This window comes from Rissa tridactyla, chromosome 4, assembly GCF_028500815.1.
Source record: "Rissa tridactyla isolate bRisTri1 chromosome 4, bRisTri1.patW.cur.20221130, whole genome shotgun sequence".
NCBI lineage: Eukaryota > Metazoa > Chordata > Aves > Charadriiformes > Laridae > Rissa > Rissa tridactyla.
Window position 1 is genome coordinate 18,245,214 of NC_071469.1, and position 24,970 is coordinate 18,270,183.

Sequence of the window (24,970 nt, forward strand, 5' to 3'; positions counted from 1 at the left end):
GATTTCCCAATCTGGGTGGATCCAGATCTTGAGCTGTAACTCTCAAAGCTCCCTTAAGAGCTGTAACAATTTTTAATTTGGGGTCTTAAGTTATTACTATTAGATTAAGTAGCTGGAGCAAGCTATGCAAGACTAAGGCAGGTTAGGTCATAAGTTAGCTATCTAGCCATGAAAATCTTATTGGTGACTGCAGTAAAACAGACTAAAATAAAGAAAACAAAACTCCAAGCAAGCAAGACGTAGCAACGAAGCCTGTATAGTTAATGCACAGTTTATAGCCTTGTTAGCAATAGCAACGCCGTGTTACTGGCCTGCAGGTTGCTGTTCCTCCTCTCCTTTGGTAGTCCCTAGCTCCTGGGTTACTGCCCAAGAGTGCAGCAAGGATGCTGCAAACCCTGCAGCAAAGCCAGGCTCCTGAGCAGGACTGAGTCTCCGTGGAGGCATTCGCTTTCTGGTCTGGCCCCGGAACCCATAAAGGTCTGAAAGTGGTTGCCTCTAGTTGTTCAACTCATTTCACAGTCATTATCTGCCTTGTCAAATGTCTAAAATTAATGCAATTTATAAAAAGACTAAAGCTGTTAAGACAGAGTGAAAAGCTAAGCAACGGCAGGAGCCCTCGACTCCTCCGCCTGGCCTCGGAGTCTGCATTGCCACTCTGTGACTCTCTCAGCTGTTGCTCGTTCGGGGACCTGTAGTAAAATCTGTTGCCCTACGAAAATAGAAAATAAGCAAAACTCCAAGCATAAACCAGCCCCTTTAGTGTGCAAGCGTATAAACAGATCTACTGGAGCTACGCAGGAGGTAAACACCACGTGGGCTGCACCCTTTGCTTCCGAGAGATGAGGTTGCGCCGGGGCGTGCTGTGAGTGCGGGGGCTCCGGCTGAACAGGCGCCGGAGGTTCCTCTCTGGGGCGTTTTCTGTGTCTGTGTTCTTGACAAATTCATGACAGATTCCAGAATTTTTTGGGCCCCTCAGGGGGATATCTGAGAAACATGAACCCATTTGTATTTACTATTGCCTTCATCTATTTAATAACTTAGAGGACGTATCCTATTAGTAACATAATAAGTCACCTTCCATTTTGTCTCTAAGGATTGTTCCTTTTTATCTTGTTTCAAATACATTTCTTGGCCCCTTATTTAATAAGCCGTATATGAATTGGATTCTTCCTTTCTCATTTTACCTATTTTTCTCATGTTGATTGTTCTACCCGAGCCTTGTTTTCTTCTTTACGCTGCCGTAATATTTTAGAGTCTTGGACGCAGAGCCACCAAGGAACTGGCTATCCAAACAAAATATGGTAGGGTTGTAAATCAGTCCCTAATCTGTCACTGCTTCTTGAAGCTACTAATACCGAGGTTAACTTTTCAGCCCATTGTTTTGAATATTGTCCTGCAATTTTCTTTAGTCTAGCCTGACTCATTTCTTTCTGCCAGTCTGGAGGATTGCAGTTGGTAGGGTATATGCAGTCCTTTCTTAATCCCCAGGTTACTCATTAAGGCTTGAGTTACTTCACTTAGAACTCACCCCTCCCCACCCTTCATCTCATCCTATCTCAGCTCGTCTTCCATACCTATGGACAACTTTCCTTAATGGTATATTTACAGTTCCAGTGGCTGTATTCCTTTTAGGTCGAGGAGTCTCAACCCATCCTGGAAGGATATTCATGGTGACAAAGAGATACTGATACCCTTCTGTAGTTTGTGACAGTTTATCCGGATGATCCCTTCGCAACATTTGCCAACGTCTTTGGTTTAGCCAATGCAGTAAAGTTGGCAGCTTTCTTTTACTGGTTCACTTTTGCATCATTGCACACCTTATGTGGTTTTTATTTGTGTCATCTATTTCTTGATTCATTTGGGGCCAAATATAAATTCTTTGCACTCTTGTCAGAGTACCCTGTACTCCTTTATGTAACTTATTATGACAGTCTAAGACAGCGTGCTCTCATTCAGCCAGCCACAGCATCCATCCTATCTTCTGTTTTAGCTGATTCCTGCTTGGGGCTGCAGTAAATAAACTCTGAGTCAATTTATTTACTTGCTCACTAAATTGTTTCTCAGTTTTGCTTTCAGTCTTCTCATGTACTTTAGCATTCTTTACATATATTTTATTCCCACTCTCCCTCTAAGCTTGTAAAAAACCCCTCCTGTTTTCTTCATGGGTGTCCCATTATGTGCTTGCCATCGCCTTTCTCCCTATCATGCATCCAGAATTTTATTCTCTTATCAGCATAGTAGTTATCTGTAGAGAGATACTGTGTAGAAGGAGAGGGGTTTGTCTTTTACTGACAACCTGTAAGCTCCTTGGCATGATCCTTTCTCTAGTTTCCCCACTATTTGTTTCCTCATTCCACTAATAGCAGTATCTTGGATTACTTTTCCTCCTTGTTCAAATTTAGCACTCCCATGAGTGCACAATACCTTTGGTTTATTACTGGTTTCCTTTAAAAGGATACTCACGTTAATATCCATTTCTTCTCTTTGTGCTTAAGAGCAGAGTACGAGTAGACTGGGGTACAGCTGGGCTATCGAGGGGGAAAGCCTCGAAGACCATCATAGCCCAGACTGCTTCTAACCAGGCTTTCTCACGGCCAGGGCAATTTGGTCCAGACCCTGGAGAGGGGAGGACTCATATGCTACTGGTATCCATTTTCCTTCGCTACTTTTCTGTAACAGTACTGCTCCCACAGAATCAGCTCAGGTTGAAATTCTTATTATGAGTAATTTTCCTTTGGTTGGGAATTTTAGCGCGGGAGCTTTTCAAGCACCTTCTTTCATGTTAGATAAAGCATCGTCTTGCTCTTTGCTCCAGCTCCCTTCCTGATTCTTTTTCTGACATTTCCATAATGCTCTGCTGGTGCTAGCAAAGATGGATACGCTGCCATAAGATACTAATACAGCTATAGATATGCTGCCATAAGAAATTAAATCCTCCCAGCGCTCTTCAGAGTTGGGACTGATTAGTGGGAGTCTGTATTTCATGGAAAGGTTAACCTTTCTAGCACCTATCCATCTTCTTGTTTCACCAGTTCCAGTTCCCAAGCAGTGAACCTGGGGTTGTGTTAATTGTGCCGTATTCAAATTGACTTTAAATCCCACTTGGTCTATTAATTTTAAAACTCAGCTACTTCCCTCTTGTACCTCTTCTTTTGTAGCTGAAGTCCCCCAAATATCATCCACATAAGACAATTTCTTTTCTTTGTCCCCCAGATACCATCATTCAAACACTTTTGTAACGCAAGCGTGTGCAGCAGGGCAGGTGCTCGGCCCTGTGGGAAGCAAGTAAAGGTATATTGTTTGTCTCTTAATGTGAAAGCAACTCTGTAAATTGCTTCTTCCCCTGCATTTTGCCATATGGAAGTTCGCTGTGAATCGTGGGGGTGCATTTGTGCCGCTAGCTCTCCTAATTCATCCACTCCCCAAGGAGCCTGACTCAGCCTCGGGGCTGGCAGGGGCAATGGAGATGCCTGTGCTCCGTGGGGAGTGGGTGGTTGGTACATGGTATCTTGTCCTGCTGACATTTGAGCAGCTCCACATCAGTTCGTTAAAGACTCCTCATCTTCCTCAAGCTTACGGACTGATGTTAATGCTGCCAATTGCATCCTTTTTTTACCATTCTGCTGGGCAATTTAATTAAAAGCCCATGATGGCATAATTAAATATTCACCAAGGAGGTGCCCAACATGCAGTGAATAAAAGCTGGTGGAGCACAAGCTCTAATCAATTTACCTCTTGATTCCTATTTAATTCAAAATTTGAAGCAGTTTCTCTAAGTCGTACACTCCACTCTACTGTTGTGCTTTCTTTCAGTGGTTTCGTATCTGCAGCTACCTGCCTTGGGGTCAGTTTTTGTCATTTTAACAGCAGTTTGACCTGCCATACCTGTCTGCCCCGAGATGGCACCTGTAGTCCTTGTGGGATATGCTGCTGTTCTCAACTTCTCTTTCTTTTCCCATTTGCCCATATCATCCTTGAAATCATCTTCCCCTGATGGCTCCCGATCCAGTTCTCTCCACTACTTCCTGCAGCTACTGCAGTTATTTTTAATTTTTGCATCCCAATCTGCTTTTGCAAGCGTCTAATTTTAGCTTTGCATTCACTATGATCAGGTCCCTTTTGAGCTCTCCCTTGCTCCAGGGTGAATCACTGCACTATATACGTTAATCCCTCTCCTTACTTCTGCCGTTTTTCCTTCTCTTTTTCTAAATTCATCTGATTCTCTAATTGCCATTGCACCTCCTTATTGCCTTCTTGGGCCACTAGATGGTATTCATTTTCTAAAGACAAACTTATTTCAAGTCACTTGATGGACTCTTTTAAAACATAATTTTCCTGTTGAGGCAGCTGATATTCTGATGTTGCCTCGGCTCAGTCGGCACGGATTATTGTTGCTTCCCATCCCAGTCCCACTAAGAGAGGCGGTGTATCCTCGAGTCTCCCTTCATCCGCTCTCCCGTATCGGGGAACATTTGGTCTCTATCACCCATCGGCTTCCTGTGGGCTGGAGAGGCGCCCACAGCCCCTGCTGTAATCTCTGATATTGTTGGGATTTCCTGTAGCCCTCCAGTATTCCTGGTTTTAGGCTTTTTCCTGAGTCTTTTTAGATTTTTCCCATGCTTTCAGTTTTATCTTAAGGTATCCCTTAAGTATTGTGCACAAGGCTGGTCAGATTTATGGAGTTGCCTTGAAAGGAGATTGCTCAGAAGAAAAGATTTTGAGGATCTACCCAGTCACACCCTCCACCAAAAGATGTTATAAGTTCCCTTTTCCTGACAGTGGAGTAGATTTGTAGTTGTATGTGGCTGCTTAGAGCTAAGTATGAGCTCATGTCCTTTGGGGTGGTTCATGGGTATCTTCATGCCATTTCCCCAGACAGCACCAAACATGGCTGCAAGCTCTATAAAAAGTGACCTGGAGAAAGTCGAGGTGATGGGTCAGCCCATGTTAAACCCTCCCGTAGATAGAGCATGGGCTGGCGAGGGAGGAAGAAAGGAGAAAAGCCTTCCTCTGAGCCAGGCCCCGCCATACCCTCTGGTATCTGCGTGTCCCAGTGCCTCGCTGAGTGGTCTCTCGCTGTTGTCGCTGCTGCTGCTGTGGGTGGATCTGTCTGTCTGTCTCTCGGTGTAAAGAAATACGAAACAGAATTATTTTTCATTTTGGAATCGTGCTGCTGCTGACATGATATTAAGAATAAAAAAAAATATATATTTCTGGTCTAGCATCCTGAGTTCGGCTCTTGCATCCTTCTGCTGTCCGGATTCCAGACGTCCGTCTCGCCTGCAGGCAGTATGAGAACCCAACCGGGGGCCTGCTACGGCAGAAGACCCGCAACGGGCCCTCACCCACAATGTTAGCTGGGAGGTGGAAAATGGTCCCTTGTTTGCAGATGAGCTGATCTAAGCCTTTCTTTGCCAGGATATTACCAATTGCACAATTATGCACAGAACAGTAGTTGGGAGGTCTCTTTTTAAATAGTAACACACCAGAGGGCTTGCCTTCGCTACGTGCTTTCTCTCCCGGCATTTCTCACTATTTTTGTTCCGTTCCAGTAATACTGGCCATGTAGGAACGCCAGCGTATGCACGGTGCCTGGTAACGTAGTCTGGTTTGTGTGTAACCAGGCTATGCGACCCCAATCCTAAGTGTGTTGAACACCCTTCTAAGAGTAATTAGGGGTGGATCCCGTTTGCTTAAGCATAGGGACTATTTTAGATGACCTAAAGACATCTGCTGCATCCGTGTGGGAGTGGTGGATGGGATACAGGATGCCCAGGAACTGGAATGTGCCCCTGGAGACCAGAAGAGACGCCCAAGGCCACATCAGTGTTTCCTACTCTGGAGTTACCCGTATGTATAAGGAAACTAGTTCCAGTCACTGCTGCAAGCTTGCTTTTTATATGAAAGCCAAACTCTTTCTCTAGTTAAATCCCTTCTAGAATCATGGACAGAGGTGGGTTAATGTATTGCCGGCACAGGTCTGGACCACGCATCCAGGCACCCCAGCACCCTCTGAGAGGGAGTTTCCTAATTTAGGACTTGTAAGGATACCCTGTATCTTCATAGTGCTTGTTAAAGTGTTACAGCTGTAATGAATTCATCTTCATTACACGCTTGGGAGGTAGAGGAGTACTCTTGCCCTCGTGAAGGGCTGACAGATAAAAGGAGGCAGAGAATCAGAGAGACTCAGACCAGGCGCAGAGCCTGAAAAGTAATTACATGCCTAAACAGCTTTGGGAAGAAGCGTCTAAGTGGCAGATCTGGGGCTTGAACCTCTGTCAGCCCCCTCAGGACTGAATCTTTCTTCTTGTGCTGAGCTGGTACGGATCAGAAGAACTCAATTATTTACAAACCCTGTAGCCGCAGGTATGTGCGCACACACGCACCGCCCCCCTGGAGATGGGAATTGATTCGGATAAGACCTGAGCTGTCATTCGTACTGCTAATCCAGCTCAAATCAGACTTGGGTTTTTTTTCCTCAGGGACCAGAAAAGGTACTGCACTTTCCACTGCAAGGAATTTGTTTTCAGTTTTCCTACACTTGTTCATTACAACATTTAGGAAAACGTGAGGTTTTCTAGGGGAAAGATGATCTTTGACATTTTTCTGGCATGGCTGAAAGCAGAAAGTATCATCTTCAATGTCTTGAAAACTGACCAGGAGATCTTTTTAATTTTTTTTTTAGCTGAATAGAGAGGTTTGCACAGATTAGGTAAGGGCTTAAGACCCTGTGACTGCACCCCAGATGTGCCACCATAGCCTTGTGGCACTCTCATTGTGCAGCTGGTAGGGTTGGTGGTGGCAGGACAATAAAAGAAGCGTTTCGAGATTAGACATTTTTCAGACTTACAAGTGCTGTGCTTCAAATGAACGAGGTTTTCTTCATATCTCTGTTAATGAATTCATTTTGACCATCTTCTGCATGGTGTATACCACTCGAGAAGCTGGGGCACACGCACATGTTGACTTCTCAACTGCAAGCCTCCCAAAACCACGAACATTCCAACAGGGCTGGGACCCACCCAGACTCCTCACGCATTCCCCAAATCCTCTCCTCCAGAACTGTAAAGGGTTTGGGCTCCGATCTAAATTTTCAGTATGCAGACCCCAAATCCAAAATACTCCCTCCAGCTCCAACCAGTCACTGTCACGTGTTTTTGTATGTGATGTTCAGAGGTTTAGCTTGGGATGGAGCAACTGTTTTTGAAACTTGTGTGAAACACGGGTTTGAATTAGACCTGAACCACAGCGATGCAAGACCGAACAGGCTCAGGGGTGAGCTCCAGCACCTGATGGGGTCAAGGCCCATCCTCATTGATTTTCCTGGAGGGATAATGACGCAAAATCCATTTTTTCACTCCTGGCATTAGTTCTACTTGGTGCCTTTGCGATTATTTTCTCTGTGCACAGCAGGGTGAATTGATCTACAAAACACTTGCAGGGATGGTGGAGGATTAAGTACCTCGCACAGATGCTTCAATGCAACAGTTGTTACCCAGGACGGTGGAGAGAAAAACAGGGTGGGGTAAGGGAGTTGTTCATTTTCCTTCCACTAAGGTCAGCCTTAAATAACTCTCCCACCTCCCTCGGAGGCTGAGACAAGATAATAAGGACAAAAATGTCAGAGGAAAGCACGGGGCCCCTCTATTTACAGCAAAGGCCAAATCGCTAACCAACAGATCGGAGCTTGCTTTCTAAACACCGATAAGCGGCAACTTTGAATTAACAGCCCCGGTTCCTCCGCTGCTGTAAATCAGCCTGACCCTGACTGCCCGCAGCACCCCAGTGCCTCCCCCCGGCCAGGGGCTGCCGGGCAGGAGGAGGGGGCTGCAGCGGTGGGCTCACCCCTCCTGGCCCCCGGAGATCCCTGTGCCTGGCTCCACAAGCCCCCCCGCCTCCCCCTCCCCAGCCCCCTAACACTAACAAGCCTTATCAGTGGGATTTACACCTCCTTGTCTAGGAACCCGTAGGCAAGCCTATGGACTCGTTACTGGTGTGCATCCAAATCCTTAAAGTAGCTTTAAGTGCTCAAAATGATCCACTTACCGGGCGGTAATTAATGATATCAGACCCGGGAGTCCCCATGGCCTGTCAGGGGAGATCAGAGCACTCTACAGTGGGGTCCGGCCGACCACGAGCAGGGAGGGGGTCAGCCCTTCTGCAAGTCCTTGGCACCTCCCGGCCCTGGCAGAGCATCCTGGGAGCAAGGAATAACCAGCGTAGCTGGCGATTTCTCCAGGAAGATGGATGCTTGGGAACAGCCGCTGCTCACAAGAGCAATGGTGGGTTGGATTTTTTTCATTGCTGGACCCTGTGTTAGGAAAGGTCCTTTGGCGCAGAACTGTGCCGGTCGGCGAAACACCAATTCCCAAGCGGGTGATGCTGTGGGAGTGAGGGGGAAGGAGGGAGAAATCACAGACCCTGTCTTGGGTCCCAACCCAGCTGGAGGCATCTGAAGTGCTAAAGCTTGGAGCACCCTGTGAAGGTGAAGGAGTGAGTGGCACCTCCAGGTGGCAAGCCACATCTCCTGGAGAAAAGTGGGGCCTCAGGGCAACAGCATCAGGGCAGCGTTAGCCACAATCTCCAAGAGCACCCTAATAAGAAAAGAGGGACATTTAGAGTAAAGTTTATTCTTGAAAATGGGGTCTCAAAGCCTCATGTTTTATCTCAGCACAGTGTGGTGTGAGCATGACTACATTGCCCTCAATGTCCTCTTACAGTATCACTTGCAGCCCCCAATTTTATCACTGGGGAAACCGTGGCAGATGTCCACGGTGCACCCACAGCTGCAGAGATGAGCAGTGGCAGAAAACACAGATGCATGTGCCATGATCATTTATTTTAAATCCATGAGACCAATTTACAGCAGGACACAAATCGAGTCTAAGCAAGTGAAAACCATTCCTTCATTTTTTAGCATTTCTCTTTTTACCCCCTTGCTGCTTCAGCTGGTTATAGCACCCATCACTTTCTGCTATGTCTGCTGCTCCCTGGTGACCTGTCCATGTTTTCCAAAATCATGGCCAAGAAACAGGCCTTCTTCTTTATTTTACCAAAGGCTTCCGCAGGTCAGCCTTTGCCTTCCAAGTGGTGCCTGTGATGCAAGCTGCTGTGGAAGCCATGGCAGTGGCACCATGAAACTTCAGTGCCTACAGTTGTAGGCACTGGAGAAAACTCCCTGATGGATTCAATGGCCCCTCTCATGGTTGTTTCCTGAGGACCAGATCAAGATCCTCTTTGGTTGTTCTCGTGAACTTCCACAACATGAAGAAGGACAGATGTGGTACCAGTGCTGAAAATATCTATTTTTGGATTGATGCTGATCAGGCTACTTTTCCAGCGCTTCTCCACTCTGTGGAAGTTATTTGTTACTTTTGTTGTTCATTACTTGTCCTCCAGCAGGGTGTCATCACCTCTTCTAATGTTTCTCTGTCTAGGACAAGGATTACTTTTGGGCCATTAATAGCCACAGATTTCATCTTGTCCTCATTGATAAACAAACTAATTTGTTCTGCTGCGTCTGCTAATAGCTGTGTCTAGGAACTATTAGCAGCTCTTAGGTGCTATTTTCTCCTCTACCTTCTCAAAAAATACGTGGCCAATAATATTTTAATGGGGTTAAAAGGAGCATACCTGTTTTTTCCATCTGTATTTATAACCTTGCATATGCGCTTCCCAAGGTGGATGGGGAAAGATTTGGGGAGCTTTACTCTAGAGATCATTAAATTTGGTCTATTTGGCTTGGGTAGCTGTACTTGTGTAGAAGTTTGAGCCTGTAGAGGCTGGGGCGGGACTTGAGCAAGGTGCAGCCAAACCAATTTGCAGCTCCCATGGTCCCATGTGAGCTGGGCTGGCCAAAGGTCAGCATTTGCCTGCCGAGATGTGTGATGTGCTCAGGACGGGTGGGCAGAGGGTTTGGGTCGCAGGAGGCTGTTCTCAGAGCTACAGCACACCTAGGAAACCCCCTTGTTCTCTAATAAAAGTAACTGGCTCTTCGTAGATGCTCCCTGAAGTACCTTCTACCAATGAGGTGCATTTCCAGAGGTGTGGATGTGCTCACAACCCTCTCCCCTGTTAGCAGCTAACCCAAAGGTGATGGAAACCGATGGGTCAGAGCTGGTTGGTTACACTGGTCTCTGGGTTACACCCTCTGTTTTATGAATCAACCTTTTGTGCTCTAAGTGGCAAGATAATGTCCCTGGCCTGGAAGAGCCTGGAAAATTGTGAAATCCACAGTCTGGCAGGAGTGTCTCCCTTGGGCCCTGCGGCTGGCGGGGCGATGGGGTCGGCTCACATGCCCTGCACCCAGGCAGCTGCCCGGATTAGTTTATAGAAGGAGCTGAGATTACTTGTATCCCAGTGAATGGCTCCCTCCTCTGCTTGCACAATGCCCCTTTTGAAGCAAGGGCATCTCTCATTGTGTGGCTCCAGATAAGCCCCAGAGCCTCACCCTTTGCTATAGCAGCCCCCTCTCCCTCCTGAGCCCGCGAGGGCTCCTTGACCTCCCACGTATCTCTGCAGGCATCGCAGGATTTGGTTGCAAGCATTCCCATGATTAAGCACCCATCTCAGTGCCAGGTTGACCTCCTCACCCTTCGTCTTGTGCCACTGCCACTGGCAGGGTGGCCACGTGCTGCTGCTCCATGGGTGCTTGGACAGCCCAACGAGTGTGCAACAGGCACAGCTGCTGGAAACCACATGGAGACAAGGAGCACCGAGAATGCCACTTCCCTGCTCCACACTATGCTGCCGACTGCTGCTGCACCCTGCACGGGGAGTGGAGCAAAGCCTGGAAGGGACAACTGCTGGACCCTGGGGGGTCCCCATCTCTCCACGCCCAATGAAAAGCTATACCTCTGTAGCTCAAACGGCCCATGTGCTTGAGTGCATTGCCCCAACTACACATCCCCAGCTACCAGTGGCCATACTGGGGCACCTCCCAGGGGCTGGCCATCCCCAAAAGCTGCTGTTGGGGGTGCAGACCCCTCCAGGTGTGTGGGGACTGTGTTTTGGCAGGCTGCTGGTGCAGCGCAGGGGTGCATTGGCTGGCAGCACCTCCTCTGGGGCTATTTATTTCACAAGCCACCAAATTTGCTCTCCAGGGAAAAGGAGGCATGCAGTCACTGCTGATGCTCTCTGCTCCCCTTTTGGGGCAACACACACCCAGGGGTGGGCAGAGAAGCCTCAGCAGTGGCTGCCAAGTGTGAGATCAGTGATGGGGATGCGGGTGATGTTTTGGGGTCCCCCCAGGTGCTCTCCGAGGACTTGCTTGCCTCAAGATCTGACCTTTACTGTCAGTAAAACTTGCACAAACTTGTAATTGTTAACTAGTTGTCCCATAATGAGCTTGTTATTTTTTCGGGACAGGGTTCGAAAATGCTAGACATCTACAGTAGTAAAGATTTTATTGTGCTGGCAATGGACTGTAAAACTTGATTACATGACACTGGGGATTGCCTAAACCTCGTTCCCACTGATGCAATTGCTCGGGGTTGGGGGGATGTGAGTAAGGGAGGTGGCTTCAAGTCACGTCTGCAGGTGGTTTAGCACAAAGGGCAGGAGCCAGGAGTAGCCCACTCCCACCCAGCCGCTCCCACCCTTAGGCCAAGTGAGCCCAACATGGAGCTGAGGAGCTGGGGTGGTCACTGGAAGCACACGTGGTGGAAATGATGGACAAGCGTTTGGCCCGTCGCTGCCTAATCACATGGAAAACATAGGGAAGCGCAACCTGGAAGGAGTGAGCCAAAATTTTTCTGTAGAAAAAGCTTTTCTGTCAAGAAACGGGCTCCCCTCTCGGCCCCTTCTCTCAGTTTGCTGCTGACAAGGGACTTTTCCATCTAAGACAAAACTTTCCGCAGTTTATATCCATTTTATATCTGTTTATATCACTGCTAGAGTTTTTCTTATTTCAAAGGACCATTTATGGTAAGAAAATATGATTTCCAATAAATAATCAAAGTGATCATATTTTGGACAGGGGAAAAAAAAATCATAGTAGGAAACTTTAAAAAAAAAAAAATTGGCCCATGTTGAACTTTGAGACAGCATGATATCTTTTTTCCTTCCAATAAAACTTCTGGCTTATTTCTGCACCCGAACTGCAGCGAGCCAAGAGGGATTCCTAAACGCTCGGGTACAGTCAGCCTTTCCCCTGCTGGGGCATGTTGCAGAAATACCACAAGTTTTTCAAAGCTACGTCCAGGATTTGGTTTGCCTAGAGTAAGAGAAGCAACAGACTAATAACATGGCACTTCCAACACAAAATAAAATAGCTTTTGGGTTTTTTTTTGCTACATCAGTGGGGGAAGCCCTGGGGAAGGGGGAAGCCCATCAGGGGAACTACCCAGAAGGAAGAAGGTAGTGGACAGAGGAGTCTCCTTAAAAAGTCCCACTGTCAGTAAAATATGAGTGCAGGTGAGCTCAGGTAATGTTCAAAAGTGCAAGAAGGAAAACCCTAAATGGCAGATCTCAGAGCGTGATTAACCTGGGGAGCACCCTGCTCGGGAGCCTTTCCAAGGTGACCACCGGCCTGAGGTCTATCAGGCCTCACGCAGTTTAGTGACTACAGGAAAACGACTGCGAAGGGAATCCGTAGCATAATTCTGCAGGTTGTCCCCCGTCGTGTGAGATGCTGGTTGGGGCGTCCCTGCTCCGGAGGAAGCATGAGTGGCACAAGGCTTCTGCTCCTGGCTTTGACAATCTACTTCAAAATGGTAAAATGCCAGGGTTTATCCTGTGTAGCTGCTATTTCTCCACCTTCTCCCAGTAGAAAGGAGGTCTGAGTAAGTGAATTCCCTGTTCTCATATCTTGCTGAAACCTGAGACCCTCTTCATGGGTATACCACTAGGTCATTCAAGTACATCCAATATCTTCTTTGAGGGGAAGGGAGCCAGAGATAGTGTTACACATTGTGCAGAAATGCTATTAACTGTAGTTGAGCATCACAACTTGGATTTATTAGCAGGGGGTCGAAAGACCTACATGGCAGGGGATGTAACTGATAACCTTGTCTCACATCCGTTTGAGCAAATGAGTCCCATCCCTGTAGGCTCATCGGAGATTTAGCGCTTCTCACAAGCCTTTTTGCAATCGCAGTCGTTTAGCAAACATACGATACTTCACACTTCAAGCAATGACAGGGGCATATGGGACTTCCTACCTCCTATATGCTGATGGATGAATTGCTTTGGCTACTCAAAAAATCAAGGGTCTGGTTTGAATCTCAAGGCATTCTGCTGATTTTGGCAAACTTCCTTCTGATTTATACTGTGTATGGAGAATGAGCCTTATTCTAAATTAACTAAGCAGCAGAGTTCAAACAGATGAAAACGTCTCCTTTTCAGTGATGCTGAGCACTTGTAGTCTCAAAATTTAGAGCAATGGGGAGTTTGAAGATCATCTTATCCCCATCATTTAGAATAGGCCTTTTCAGGCTGGGGAAAAAAAAAAAAGTATACTTCAAGCAGAAAAAGATACAAGCGTGCCATTGGTAGCAGAAAAGCTCAGCACCAGAGGCATCAAAAAATTGGGGTAATGTTGTGAGAGAGAGCTAGATCTGTTGCCAAAATCAGACCAACGAAACCCAGTGGACCACCCCTGGCCCATCATCTCCTATTAAAAGTGAATTTACTGGCCAGAATGGATATAATCAGCGATCTCCTGGTTTTCACTGGGATTTACCAGAAATGTTTCTTGGTGTCAAAGATACAATTTTGGGCAGAGCCCCAGAGAGATGAGCTGAGGTGCTCAGAGCTCTCACCTGCAAACGGCAGAGACTGAGTCTCTGCTCTGCTTAATCCCAAACAGGAATTTGAAGGGGCACCTGGCAGATGAAGGACCTACCTTTCAGTGGGCGAAGGGGAAAAGGCTTATTTTTTCACATACAATATTTCAAATGCTCTAACTCTGGCCCCGCGCTGAGCTAGAGCAACCACCCAAGGTGTCCTGCAAAATGCAGATGTTATTCCTCCCCCAGCCCAAGCTGTGGACGCGTGCCTCTCGCTGTGCACCACGTGGCCAGTGAGCAGGGTGGCAGACAGCCTCAGCACAATAATGTGTTTTCCTTCCTCAAACACCTGACAGTAGCATGGTCTCAGGACAACTTGGTCCCATGGCTGCATACTTTCCAATGTGATATTAATCAAACAGATTAACGTGTTTGCCTTTAATTTACATTTCACAAACAGCTGTTGAGCCACCTCAATGCCAGCAGTGCCTATTGCCAGCATTAGTGTCATTAGTAATCATTGCAGATGTAATAGCACCATTATCTCCTGCTAAAAGGGTCACTGATGGCTCAGGACAGAGCTTCAAGGAAGCAAAAACAGGTTGGATGAAATGAGATGGAAACTGCAAACTGTTGCTTCTATCTTAACTGGCATAAAGACATGTTGATGCTACGTAGAGGGAAATTAATGTGCACAAGCAGCAAAAATTTTGGCTGGAGTGTCATCAAGGAGGTGGGGCTCACACTAGCTCTTGTGTCACTTAGGCTAACATAGAGCATATAAATATGGGAAAGAGAGAATGGGGATATCACTACCAACCAAACAGTCTTCATCTCTCACAGCAAGCTTCCCTCCGTCTCTTGCTGCCACTTCTTTGGGTGAGTCTGATTAGCTTCTTTCCTTAAGTTGATGTAGATGGTGGTCACAAGTGCTGGCTCACTAGTCCAAGAAAACGATGTCTCCCCAGGTCTTTAAGCTCATTGTCCTGGTTTTGGGTCATCACCATAAATAACAGCCCCTTCTGACTTGGAGGAGTGGGTTTTTCAGAGTGGGTCTGCTGATCTTGGCAATCCTGTGCATGTATGCTACAGGGCTCAGTGGGATGGCTTTTCCAGGCTAGTTTGTCCTTTTGGGAGAAGACAACAGGGAGGCCAGGACTGATGTGAACATGTGGATGGAGATGGAGTTCTGGTTATAAACATTTGTCATTTACTGTGACTTGTAAAGCCTGATGCAGAAAGCTGTCCTTCCCTCTCAAGCTAGGTCATCTTTAGAAGGTCCATCTGCTACTTTGATCTCATTTTCATGCCACAGGAGCCGAAGGACATAAAATGCTTGATGACAACCTGTTTCTCCCTCCTAGACCTCCCTGTGTCTCCTCTGCCTTTTAACCCTAGGCCTCACCCTGATCACCATGGCTCTCTGGATCCGATCGCTGCCTCTTCTGGCCCTTCTCGCTCTTTCTGGCCCCGGGACCAGCCACGCAGCTGCCAACCAGCACCTCTGTGGCTCCCACTTGGTGGAGGCTCTCTACCTGGTGTGTGGAGAGCGGGGTTTCTTCTACTCCCCCAAAGCCCGACGGGACATTGAGCAGCCTCTAGGTAAGTCGGGCTGACCTTGAGCGCAGTCGTATGCTATGCAATGCAAAAGGCAACAACCGCCTATCTTTGACGGTGACACCAGGAATGTCCTTGATGGGGAATGCCAGGAATACCTCTAACATACCAGCAACATCACATTGCCGATGAAAAGCTCTTCAGGTTAAAAAGGCAGATGGGAAGGCAGGCAGGGAAAAAGGATTTATGAGGCAAAAGGAATTGTGGCTGAAAGCTCAAACCTGTCTTTTTCTTTCTGTGGTCATTACACCAGCTTGGGAATGTTCATAGAAAGTGAAGGCGGAAGGAACCCAGGAAGCCTCCTTCTGCCCCAAGACAGGATCGGTTGTTCCCATCCTGTTCCTGACCCATGCTTGTCTAGTATGTTCATAAAAACCTCCAGTGAAGAAGTTTCTTCTGCCTTCTGAAACTGCCTATTCCCAGGCTCAACTGACTTTCTTCTCGAGTGTTTCTTCCCAACATCTATGCTGAAAATCCCTTGCTGTAAATTATTTCTTGTCTTCTTCATAGTGGACATGGGGAAGAGTCTACTCCTTTCTTCTTTATGGTTGCTTTTCAAAATATTTGAAGTCTGTTCCCATGTCTAGTTTTAACCTGCTCTCAACTAAATCCCCTCTATGCCCCCCGGCCCCAGCTACATTCTTAGGTCATATTTTCTAGATCTCTGTCCATGCAAATTGTTCTCCATTTGATCTGCATCCTTACTGACTGGTGATGCTTGCAGAAGCACACGGGACCCCAGCTGAGGCCTTGCCAGTGCCAAGTACAGTGAGCAAACTGGAAGAATGATATTGCATGTTTTTCGCAGCGTGTTTCTGCCTACATGGGTGGTTTGCCTTTTTCAAAGCAGCGTTGTACTGTTGATTGATAGTGATCACTGTCTCCCTTTGATGCCTCGTCCCTCCCTTGGGTGGATCAGCAGTCCTTGAAGGACCGCTACCACAGTCAAACCCTCGTCCTGGATACACAACACAGTCTTCCTGCCTACCTTTAGCATCTTTCCCATTTCTTACTGAACAGAATGCCATCTTTTCAGTGTTTCTGTAGTTTCAAAGATAATTTTTAGTGCTAATCTTGCCCTTCAAGAGGCTTGCAGACCCAGAGATTTATATCCTCTCTTATTTAATGGTGGTGAAATGCTGGTGGAGATGCTTTGGTTCCCCTTCTTAGGACTTCTGGACTTCTTGCACTGACAAGTGCAAGGGCCAGGAGGCAGGAGGAGATGACAGGCCTGCCCGCACACCCTCAGTGCTGGCTCACTGCCTCTGGTCCAGCACTTTGTGTCTGCATGGCAGTGCAAGTGGGATGAGGCAGTCCAGACAGCTGCCCTTCAACATGGTGTTTGTATCCAGATGGGGCCAGGACCTGCAATGCTCTGGCTATAATGCAAGGATAATGTGTCTCCTGGAGATGGGTACCTGCAGTTCTTCTCAGCTTTAGCTCTTCTATGAATCCAGCAAGTACACTCTCTCTTCTGTCTTCCAAGCTACTAATGGAGATTTTGATGAGATGCAGAAGAGACCCCTGCCAAATCCCAGTCATTTCAACCCTCTCATTTCAAGATGGACTATTTCTTAACCTCCCCTGACTACAATATGCCTCTCCCACCAGTTGTCTTCCCATCACACACTGGTTTCATTTGAATCTGATTCCTTCTCTTGCGTATGCAACCATCCTGTGAAATAGTCTTACAGGTCTTTAGAAGGTGAAGCAAAGTAATGTCACAGCAGAAGGTTTGCTGTGGTTTGTTTCAAATGGCCAGCTGGGCTGTTGCTCCCTTCTTTGATGATTTGTTTCTGAAGACCACCATGAATGGTCTGGAAGTTTCATTAGCCAATTCCCTAAATAGCGTATTGAGAATTTCAGCAGGGCCAACCAGTTTGAAAGTATCTGAGGACTTTCTACCTCTTGTTCCAGGATTTTTTGCCTGAGCCACCACCTCTTTGTCACACAAGCTGGTTGTGTTTACAGTCTGCTTGCACCTGGCTTGAAGGATGAAGACAAGTAAATCACAAAACTTCGATTAGCTATTTCCTCTTCTACTTAGTGTTGGACTAAGCCTTTCCTAAATTTTCCTCCTAGCACACTAGCATAATGATTCCTTGTTACTCTTGTGCCTCGTTCATTGCATCACGCTTTGGGGGCTCGGGGATTTTGCATCTTGTGCTGTACTTTTATATTGCCCTAGAAACCTCATCTCAGGCTTGCTTTCCAGGCATTTTCTTTTCGTTGTTAGGGCCTCTTTTCTTCCTACAGGAAAAATTTGGTTTTATTTGCCATTTTCTGTATTTTCACTGGGCAACTAAAACCTGAACAGTTCCGTCCACAAGTTTTCAAGTTCCCACCAGCAAATGAGACATTCTGTTGAATTTTGTCTATGTCCAAATACCCCAATCCATCATTCCTTCTGAAAACTCGTCCCCAGCTGTGAATACAGACACACACAAACACTTTTGCCATCAGCTTGGGGCTACACCCAAAGCAGCCACCAGGAGCAGGCTGTTTAGGACCAGCTGGGAAATGCATGCAGCCCCAGGACTGGACCATCCTTGCAATCCCACAGACATCCCAGTTGTTTGCCCAGGCTCCCAGAAGAGCGGGTAACTGCCCGAGGGGGGCTGCAGTCCCAAGCAACTCATCTCTCTGGAGCAGACCAGCCCATTTTATCATCTTATTTACTAGCTCCTCACCACAGGGAGGGTGCAGGGTTTTCTCTTCTTCTCCACATGCCTGCCTCAATAAAGCCCCTGTATCCGTTTGTCCCTCACACTGCTGATATCAGCTCAGTTTGGCTCCTTCTAAGCGCCATAGGATTTATTTGGGAGAGGAAAAACAGAGCCTGAAGGTGCTACAAGCAGCATCAACCAGGGGAAACCCTTGCAACTTCCTCCCCATTTTCCAGCCAACTCTGGCTTAAAAATCTGGTGTCTGCAAAGGGGGTCTCCGCAGGGCTCAACACCCAGGGCTGATGCTGTGTGATGTCCCACGGTTTATCTTTTTCTTCCCTGGCAGTGAGCGGTCCCTTGCATGGTGAGGTAGGAGAGCTGCCCTTCCAGCAGGAGGAGTTTGAGAAGGTGAAGCGAGGGATCGTTGAGCAATGCTGCCACAACACCTGCTCCCTCTACCAACTGGAGAACTACTGCAACTAGCGGCGAGGCCGGCGGCGGGGAGCTCGTGGGCCACAGGCAGAAACATGCACTTAATGCTACTGCACCTTCAAAGCAATTGAATAAATGTTGTGGAACTATTCGAAGGAGTGTGCCAGTTCATGCATCCACATCTTGGGGAGGGGGCACTGATGTTGACTTTAGGGCGTCATTGTCTGTGCTTGGGTAAGGCACTTTTAAAAGGTCCTGGAGCCACCCATCATATGACACTATCCTTCTGCTGTTCAAATGAACTCCTTGGGAGCGAGGGAGGGAGGGAGGGAGGGAGGGAAGGATGGAGGGAGAGAGAAGGATTACACATGGCCAGACCATGTACACAGACCTGGTTATCCCGGTGCCCAGGGGCCGAGGAGGAGAGGGCAGAGAGGTTTGAAGGAGATTTCTCTTTCTAGGGAAACGCTACAGTGGAATATCTGTGGCAATGTCACGCTGATCAGCTTCCTGCAATTCACAGCCCAAATATAGTGAGGCAGCTGGGAGACCAAACTTCCTCAGCTGCGTAATGGAAACAGTTCAGATTAAGCAAAGAATTAAGTCACCTATTAATTGTACCCAGAAAAATCATGGACGACAGCCATGACCAATTTAGAAAGTGTGTCCAGTTCCCTTTTCTGCTTGTGGGAGGCCCAGGCAGAGTCCTTGCTGTGGGCTGTGCTTGTCGCTTGTGCAGAAAGTGGATTTTACCCAAAAGGAGTTTTGAGTGTATCAGCCAAGAGCTGGGCATTTCAGGGCAGCATCCCTGATCCTGTTGCTGCAAACCTTTTTCAAGTATCTGGCCACAAAATTGCCGCTTTGTGGGAGGAAAAGCTGTCACAGCAATGCCAGCTGGCCAGGGTGGCAGGGAGCATTGGGAAGGCTCTGCTGGGGGACTCCCATGCCTGTGTGGTGGAAGCCATGCTGGAGGTCCCTGTGAGATGGGTGCAGCCTGACAGAAGTGGCAGCAGTGGCCGGGGCTGCATTTTGGTGGCAGCAGATTTTGAAAACTGGTCTGAAAGGAGTCTCTTTTCACAAACCAGATCCAACTGCCTCCATCAGAGCTGCGCAGATGGAAGCTGCCATCTCAATCCTGCCAGGATGCATTGCTCTTGTTCCTATCATGAGCACAAAACTGGCAAAACCACTGCAAACTGAAGGGCTGGAAGGGCAGCTGGAGTTGCTGCTGAGAAGACGACACAACCATAAAATAGGAAATCAGAAAGCACCAGCGATTCCCTGTGGTGACCTTCCATATGGGCTTCCTTGATGTAACCAAGAGCCCGTGACAGGGACTCTCTCCAGCAGCCGACACACCAGTGCTGCCTGCTGGTGCTGCTCCCCGCAACCACATTTCCATCCTTCCCCATTGCCCTTTCCTCTGGACCCTGATGAATATTCCCAGCAGCAGAGCTTGCCACTGTGACAGGCAGCTTTGGGTGAAAATCTTGTGGTTATAAAAGCATGGCAAGACGTTTCCTGTTTCTGAGCTACTTGGCTCCCACCAAACCCCACAGCATACAGCATACAGCTCCAGTGGCTTCTGTGGGAGTCTCCTTAGAAACAGTTCTCCTACCTGACCTGGTGCCCCATGAGATCAGCACTGGTGTTACTGAAATAAAAATAGCACGGCTATTGTTCATGGTAAGGCCACCATCATATTCAGGCACGCAATGGAGTTCCAGCAACCCCATACATCCATCCGCCCCAAGACGATGCCACCCTGAGTCCAAAGGCAGAGAAGAGATGCTGCCATTGGGTCTGCTTGTACGATCTGGAGGGAAAGCACATCCAAGAGAAGTGCTCCCCTCCCATCCAAGGCTTGTTGGAGCCACCCAGACTTGTCCTGCATCACTTAGGACCGAGATCCTGCACCCAGCATCAGGGTTCCATGGAAAGCAGGCACTTCTGAGACAAGACTGAGGTTTTCTGGTGCAAATCTGAGATATCAATCTGTACCTACCTGACAAGATTGTACAAGTCTGCTGATGGGAAAGGTTGGAAGCATGACTACTGGCAGAGAAAGAGGTGGTGTAGGAGGAGCCTTGAGTGCCTGACTGCCATACTGATATTCGCGCTTATCCAAGTGCTGCATAGTGGTGATGGAAACAGCTGGGAGAAGAGAGAGCAATAAATAGCAATAAATCTGTGGAGATACCTCTAGCTTCTCTAGAAATGGGGCACATGGGTCATACTGAGGACAGGCACAGACTGGAGCAGTCTGGAGCTCTCATTCGTAATATCAGAGATGCATCTTGCATTTCAGAGATAGCCTACATGCATTCAGCACCAAAGGGACCAGCAGTCACTTGCAGCAAGGTCGAGCTCCCGCAACAGAGCGTGGTCCTTCCTGTGTCCGCCCCAGAGCCGTTTATCTGCTGGCACTCCCGCCCTGGCAGCGGTGCTTGGGCGAGAACAGCTCTTCGGAGATGCCCAGCTCGTTTCCTGCCCTCTGCCATTGTTTGGTTTGCTCGTTTGTTTGTTTGCTTTTTCTGAATGCTCTCAATTAGGACTGGTTGGGAAATTGCAAATGCCACGTTTTTCGCTGGAAAATGTTGATTCATCAAAATCAGCACTTCCCGCAGGACCGGACTGGTTTTAGCAGGGCAGGATTCGAAGGGATGAAGGGACGCGGGAGGTTCAGGTGCCCACTCTGCAGGCATCAGAGCAGGGATTTCATCCTCTGTGCCCGATTGCCCAAGACCACATGCTAACCGCTGGGTTCTGGGCTACCCTGGGGTGGACTCGTCTCCTTCTGCTGAAAAATTCCAGGAGGTTTCAGCAAACACAGAGTGGGAATTGTTTTGAAATCTTAAGATGGGGCAGGACCACCCTCTCCTACCCAGCTCAAGATGCAGTCAGATATTTTCGTGGCAGGTTTGGATGCTAAGTGAGGTGGGGGTCGGACACACTGGAGGCCCAGCTAGTGATTAGACAGGGCTGGAGCAGAAGAGAGAAGGATAAGGAGCCGAAAGGGGTCATGGTGGCCGTTCCCCACCATTCCCCTGCCTTTGTGCCTCCTGGGAAGAGGAGACGGCAGCTCCCTTGGTGGAGAAGGGAAGAGGAGGGAGAGGTGATCACCTAGGGCTGGGAAGGGAGGGAGGGCCCCACGTCTGCTTTGGGGACCCAGGCAGTCTGAGCTCTCTGCAGGGCACACGCAGCTGCTGTTTTTCCCTTCCTCCCCAAAGCAAGAGCTGTCCTGGATCCTGGAGGCGTACAGCATACGGTGAGCCACAGTGCTCTCCAGGAGGTGCAGGAGAAAATACTGCATCAGTTTAAGAGCTGTAGAAAACCTAAAAAAAAAAAAAAAAAAAGTCCTTATGAATACACATTGCTTTCCAGAACTGAAAATAACATAAAGGGCTCGGACAGGGCCAGCTCTTCACTTTTAAAAAGCCACAGCAAGGTGAAGGCCAAAAGAGAACAAAGATACTTTTTCCCCTTTTTTCTGGGACCCCAGGGAATGAAGCCTGAAGGCAACCCTACGTGCTTTCCACACCGGAGCACACGGCTCCTCGGCTTGGAAATGTGATGCTGCTGGCTCGCTGACCCTGCGCTGCGACAGGGCGGGCAGCACTACCCCCTACCCCACCCAAACCTGAGGGTGGGCAACAGCCCAGAGTGTCCTTAAATGTGGTCCAGGTGGGATTTCTTTATAAAGTCCCCCTCAAACCCCTGTGCACTCGCCCAGGCCATTCCCTGCTCTCAGATGTGCTTGGGAGATGCTAGATCTTATGGATGCCTGCAGAAGTGACTCAGGGACACGGAATGCTACATCCATTGACCTCCCTCCCCGTTCCCCCTCCTGACCAGCTTTGCATTGTGATCTTTGGGAAGCAAATGCATCCAACCCCCTTTATTCTGACTCAGCAGTTGCTTTGAAGTGATTTTTGCGGTAGTGGTGGGGCATCATGCCCGGCTAAAATATCTTGGCTCTGCTACTCTCGCAACAAACTTCCAAAGGTCTCATGCTAGCGGTGGAGGGCAATTTGAAGAGAATGCAAATAAAGGCTTCAGTTCATTCATGCTGCTTGAATAGAGAATTGAAAGCTGAGCCACAGAGGGGATTGCAAGACAAATTCTTTGGGCTGCCGAGTTGTTAACACTGCCTAGAAAAGAAAGGACCAAAGTTGCCCCTGTTTCCTGCGCGCGCGAACCCTTACCCAAAAGGGCTCCGCTCCAGTTTTGAGGAAAGGGGACCGATGCACAGGGAAAAGGGAACGGAGGGGACCTGCCGCGGGGCACCGACTGGCGGGGTCCGCAGTGGCTGGGTGACAGACCATGTCCTCTGGGTTGCTGGATGGGCTGCGCTGCCCCGGCTTATCTGGAGAGGAAGGGAAGGCTGCCACTTTCCCGGAGCTAATACGACTGTATTATTTCCTTTTCCGGGAAGCCAGAGATAGAAGAACACTGTCTATTACCCTGGGAACTCACAGATTGACTTTATATAAGAAAAAGCCAGGCTATACCCTGGATTTATTTTTTTTAACCATCTTATCAGCTTTTTAGGAAATTCTAAACCTGCTTACTACGGCCTCTCTCCTTATCTGCAGCGTGATGCCTTTATAACTGACTTGCAGCGATGACTTGAGTTGGAAAGCATGCACTGAGCCGATTCAGTGTTAACACCCCAAATTCCCTCTGATTTAGACCAACCTCACCAAAGACACCTATTTGGAACAAAAAAATAGCCCTTCTTCCTTCTCCTTTCACCCTGGGCAGGAAGAAAACTTTAGGTCAGGCTATAAACTGATCTGGAAAGTCGTTGCCAGCGCATTGTCTCTGGGTGAATTATTCCTGCGTGCGGCAGGGAGGAAGGAGGCCGTTTTTTTTTTCCCAAACCCAATGCCAGGCTGGCTCTCGCATCCCCCCCAGTTCTGTTGGGCAGAGCAGCCGGGAGCAGACCCGGGACAATAACGGGAAGCAAAGCAAGCCCGTAGGAGCGCACAAGGAAATGATGTGAGCCTTAATCCTTTCCCTCCATCCCCAGCCAGCTTCAGGACTGGCGGTGGGAGGTGGATGAAGCATTTGGGCTCCTCCACACTCCTTTCTGTTACTGAAAGAGACATCCAAAATATGGCTTTTTTTTTTTCCCTGCCTGTTAAATGCCAGGATTTCCAGGATGCGCGTGGTTGCTCACACTGAAATTTCCCACAAAATGTTTTCAGATTTTGGAAGAAAATGGATAACAGAAATAAATTTGGCTTTTGATTTCCGGGCTGTTGTCATTTGGGCTTTGCGATGCTGGATTTGGGGGGTGGGGGTGTTTTAGAGAACTGCCAACTTCTGAAATGTAACTTTTTGTTGGAAAATAACGCAGCTTCCTCTTTTCTAATCAGAAAACGGAAAATCAAATATAAATGACACCACCCACCCTACATTGACAATAAACCATTCTGTGGAAGTTTCAATGGAAAAAAATTCTACCCTTTTTTCCACTTATCAGAAACCTCCTCTGCTTTGGAGGCTGGGACCCAGCAGGGCCCTGGTTCTGCAGACATGCCAGCTGACAGACCTTGCACACCCGTTTCCAGCTTTTCCTACCTCATATGGGAACGTCTGGGGGGATTTTTAAAACTTATCCCAAATAAATGCCGTCTTGGCCCCTGGGCTTCCTCTGATTTCAGTGCTGGGAGAAATCACGGTGAAACAGCTCGAGACCTGACCCACACCTGGTAAAAACACAGCCAGGGTGCAAATCACAGCGTGCTCCTCTCCTGCCTCTGAAATTGCTTTTTCAGTCACTTTTCAAATGTCTGCAAGCTAAACCTGGCTGCGTTTTTCCAAATGCTGACACTTTGTCCTGAAATAATGAATTCCAACCACAAACAAGTTAAAAAAACTGTCCCCACAAAATTCTGATGAGATGTAGACAGGCTATTTTTCAGACCTGGTCCCAGTGCAGGTGTTACAAGGCAGGTGTCCAAAGTGCCTCCCTGTGCATGCACATGCTTTTTGGCCGACTGAAGCATGGGTGGTTCTCGGCGGTGAGGAAGCGATGGTGGGGAGGGGACGAGGTTGCCCTCCGGCTCATGCCAAGGAGGCAGGAGGACCACCAAAGGCTGAAGGGCCCCTCAGAAACCGCTTTGCTCCTGCAAGATCACTGACCTCACCCCGGGGACACCGAGCGGCACCGAGAACCGGTGTCATGCCCGTTTTTCCTTTATGGTTTTGGCTACAGAGCCCCAATGTCATTCTCGAGATGCTTTCCCTTAATCTTCACCCCATGGAGCCATTGCTTTGACTGCCCCATTTTGCTGTGCATACCATTTAAGAACATAGGACTAGGAGCGACTTTCAAGCCGTTCGCCTTGGCCCTTGCTAACCTCGCGTCACTGTGCCTTCTTCATCTCCAAAAAGGCTTTTTACATCCTGATTTCTTCCTATAGCCCTGTGTGCAGCTTTAGTTTCTGGAACCTTTCCTGAGGAACTCATCCTCTCCTGTTGGGCTTCACAGTCCTCACAACCTGGAAAAGATCCTGAGGT

At 48.1% G+C, this 24,970-nt stretch overlaps 1 protein-coding gene across 1 annotated transcript; it reads left to right on the forward strand.

Moving 5' to 3' along the window:
• The first annotated feature begins 14,527 nt into the window (after nt 1-14,527).
• Nucleotides 14,528-18,493, forward strand: INS (insulin). The gene is made up of 3 exons (XM_054200928.1): nt 14,528-14,606; nt 15,126-15,329; nt 18,357-18,493. Exons 1-3 carry the CDS (start codon nt 14,528-14,530, stop codon nt 18,491-18,493), a joined length of 420 nt encoding a protein of 139 aa, XP_054056903.1.
• The last annotated feature ends 6,477 nt before the right edge of the window (nt 18,494-24,970 follow it).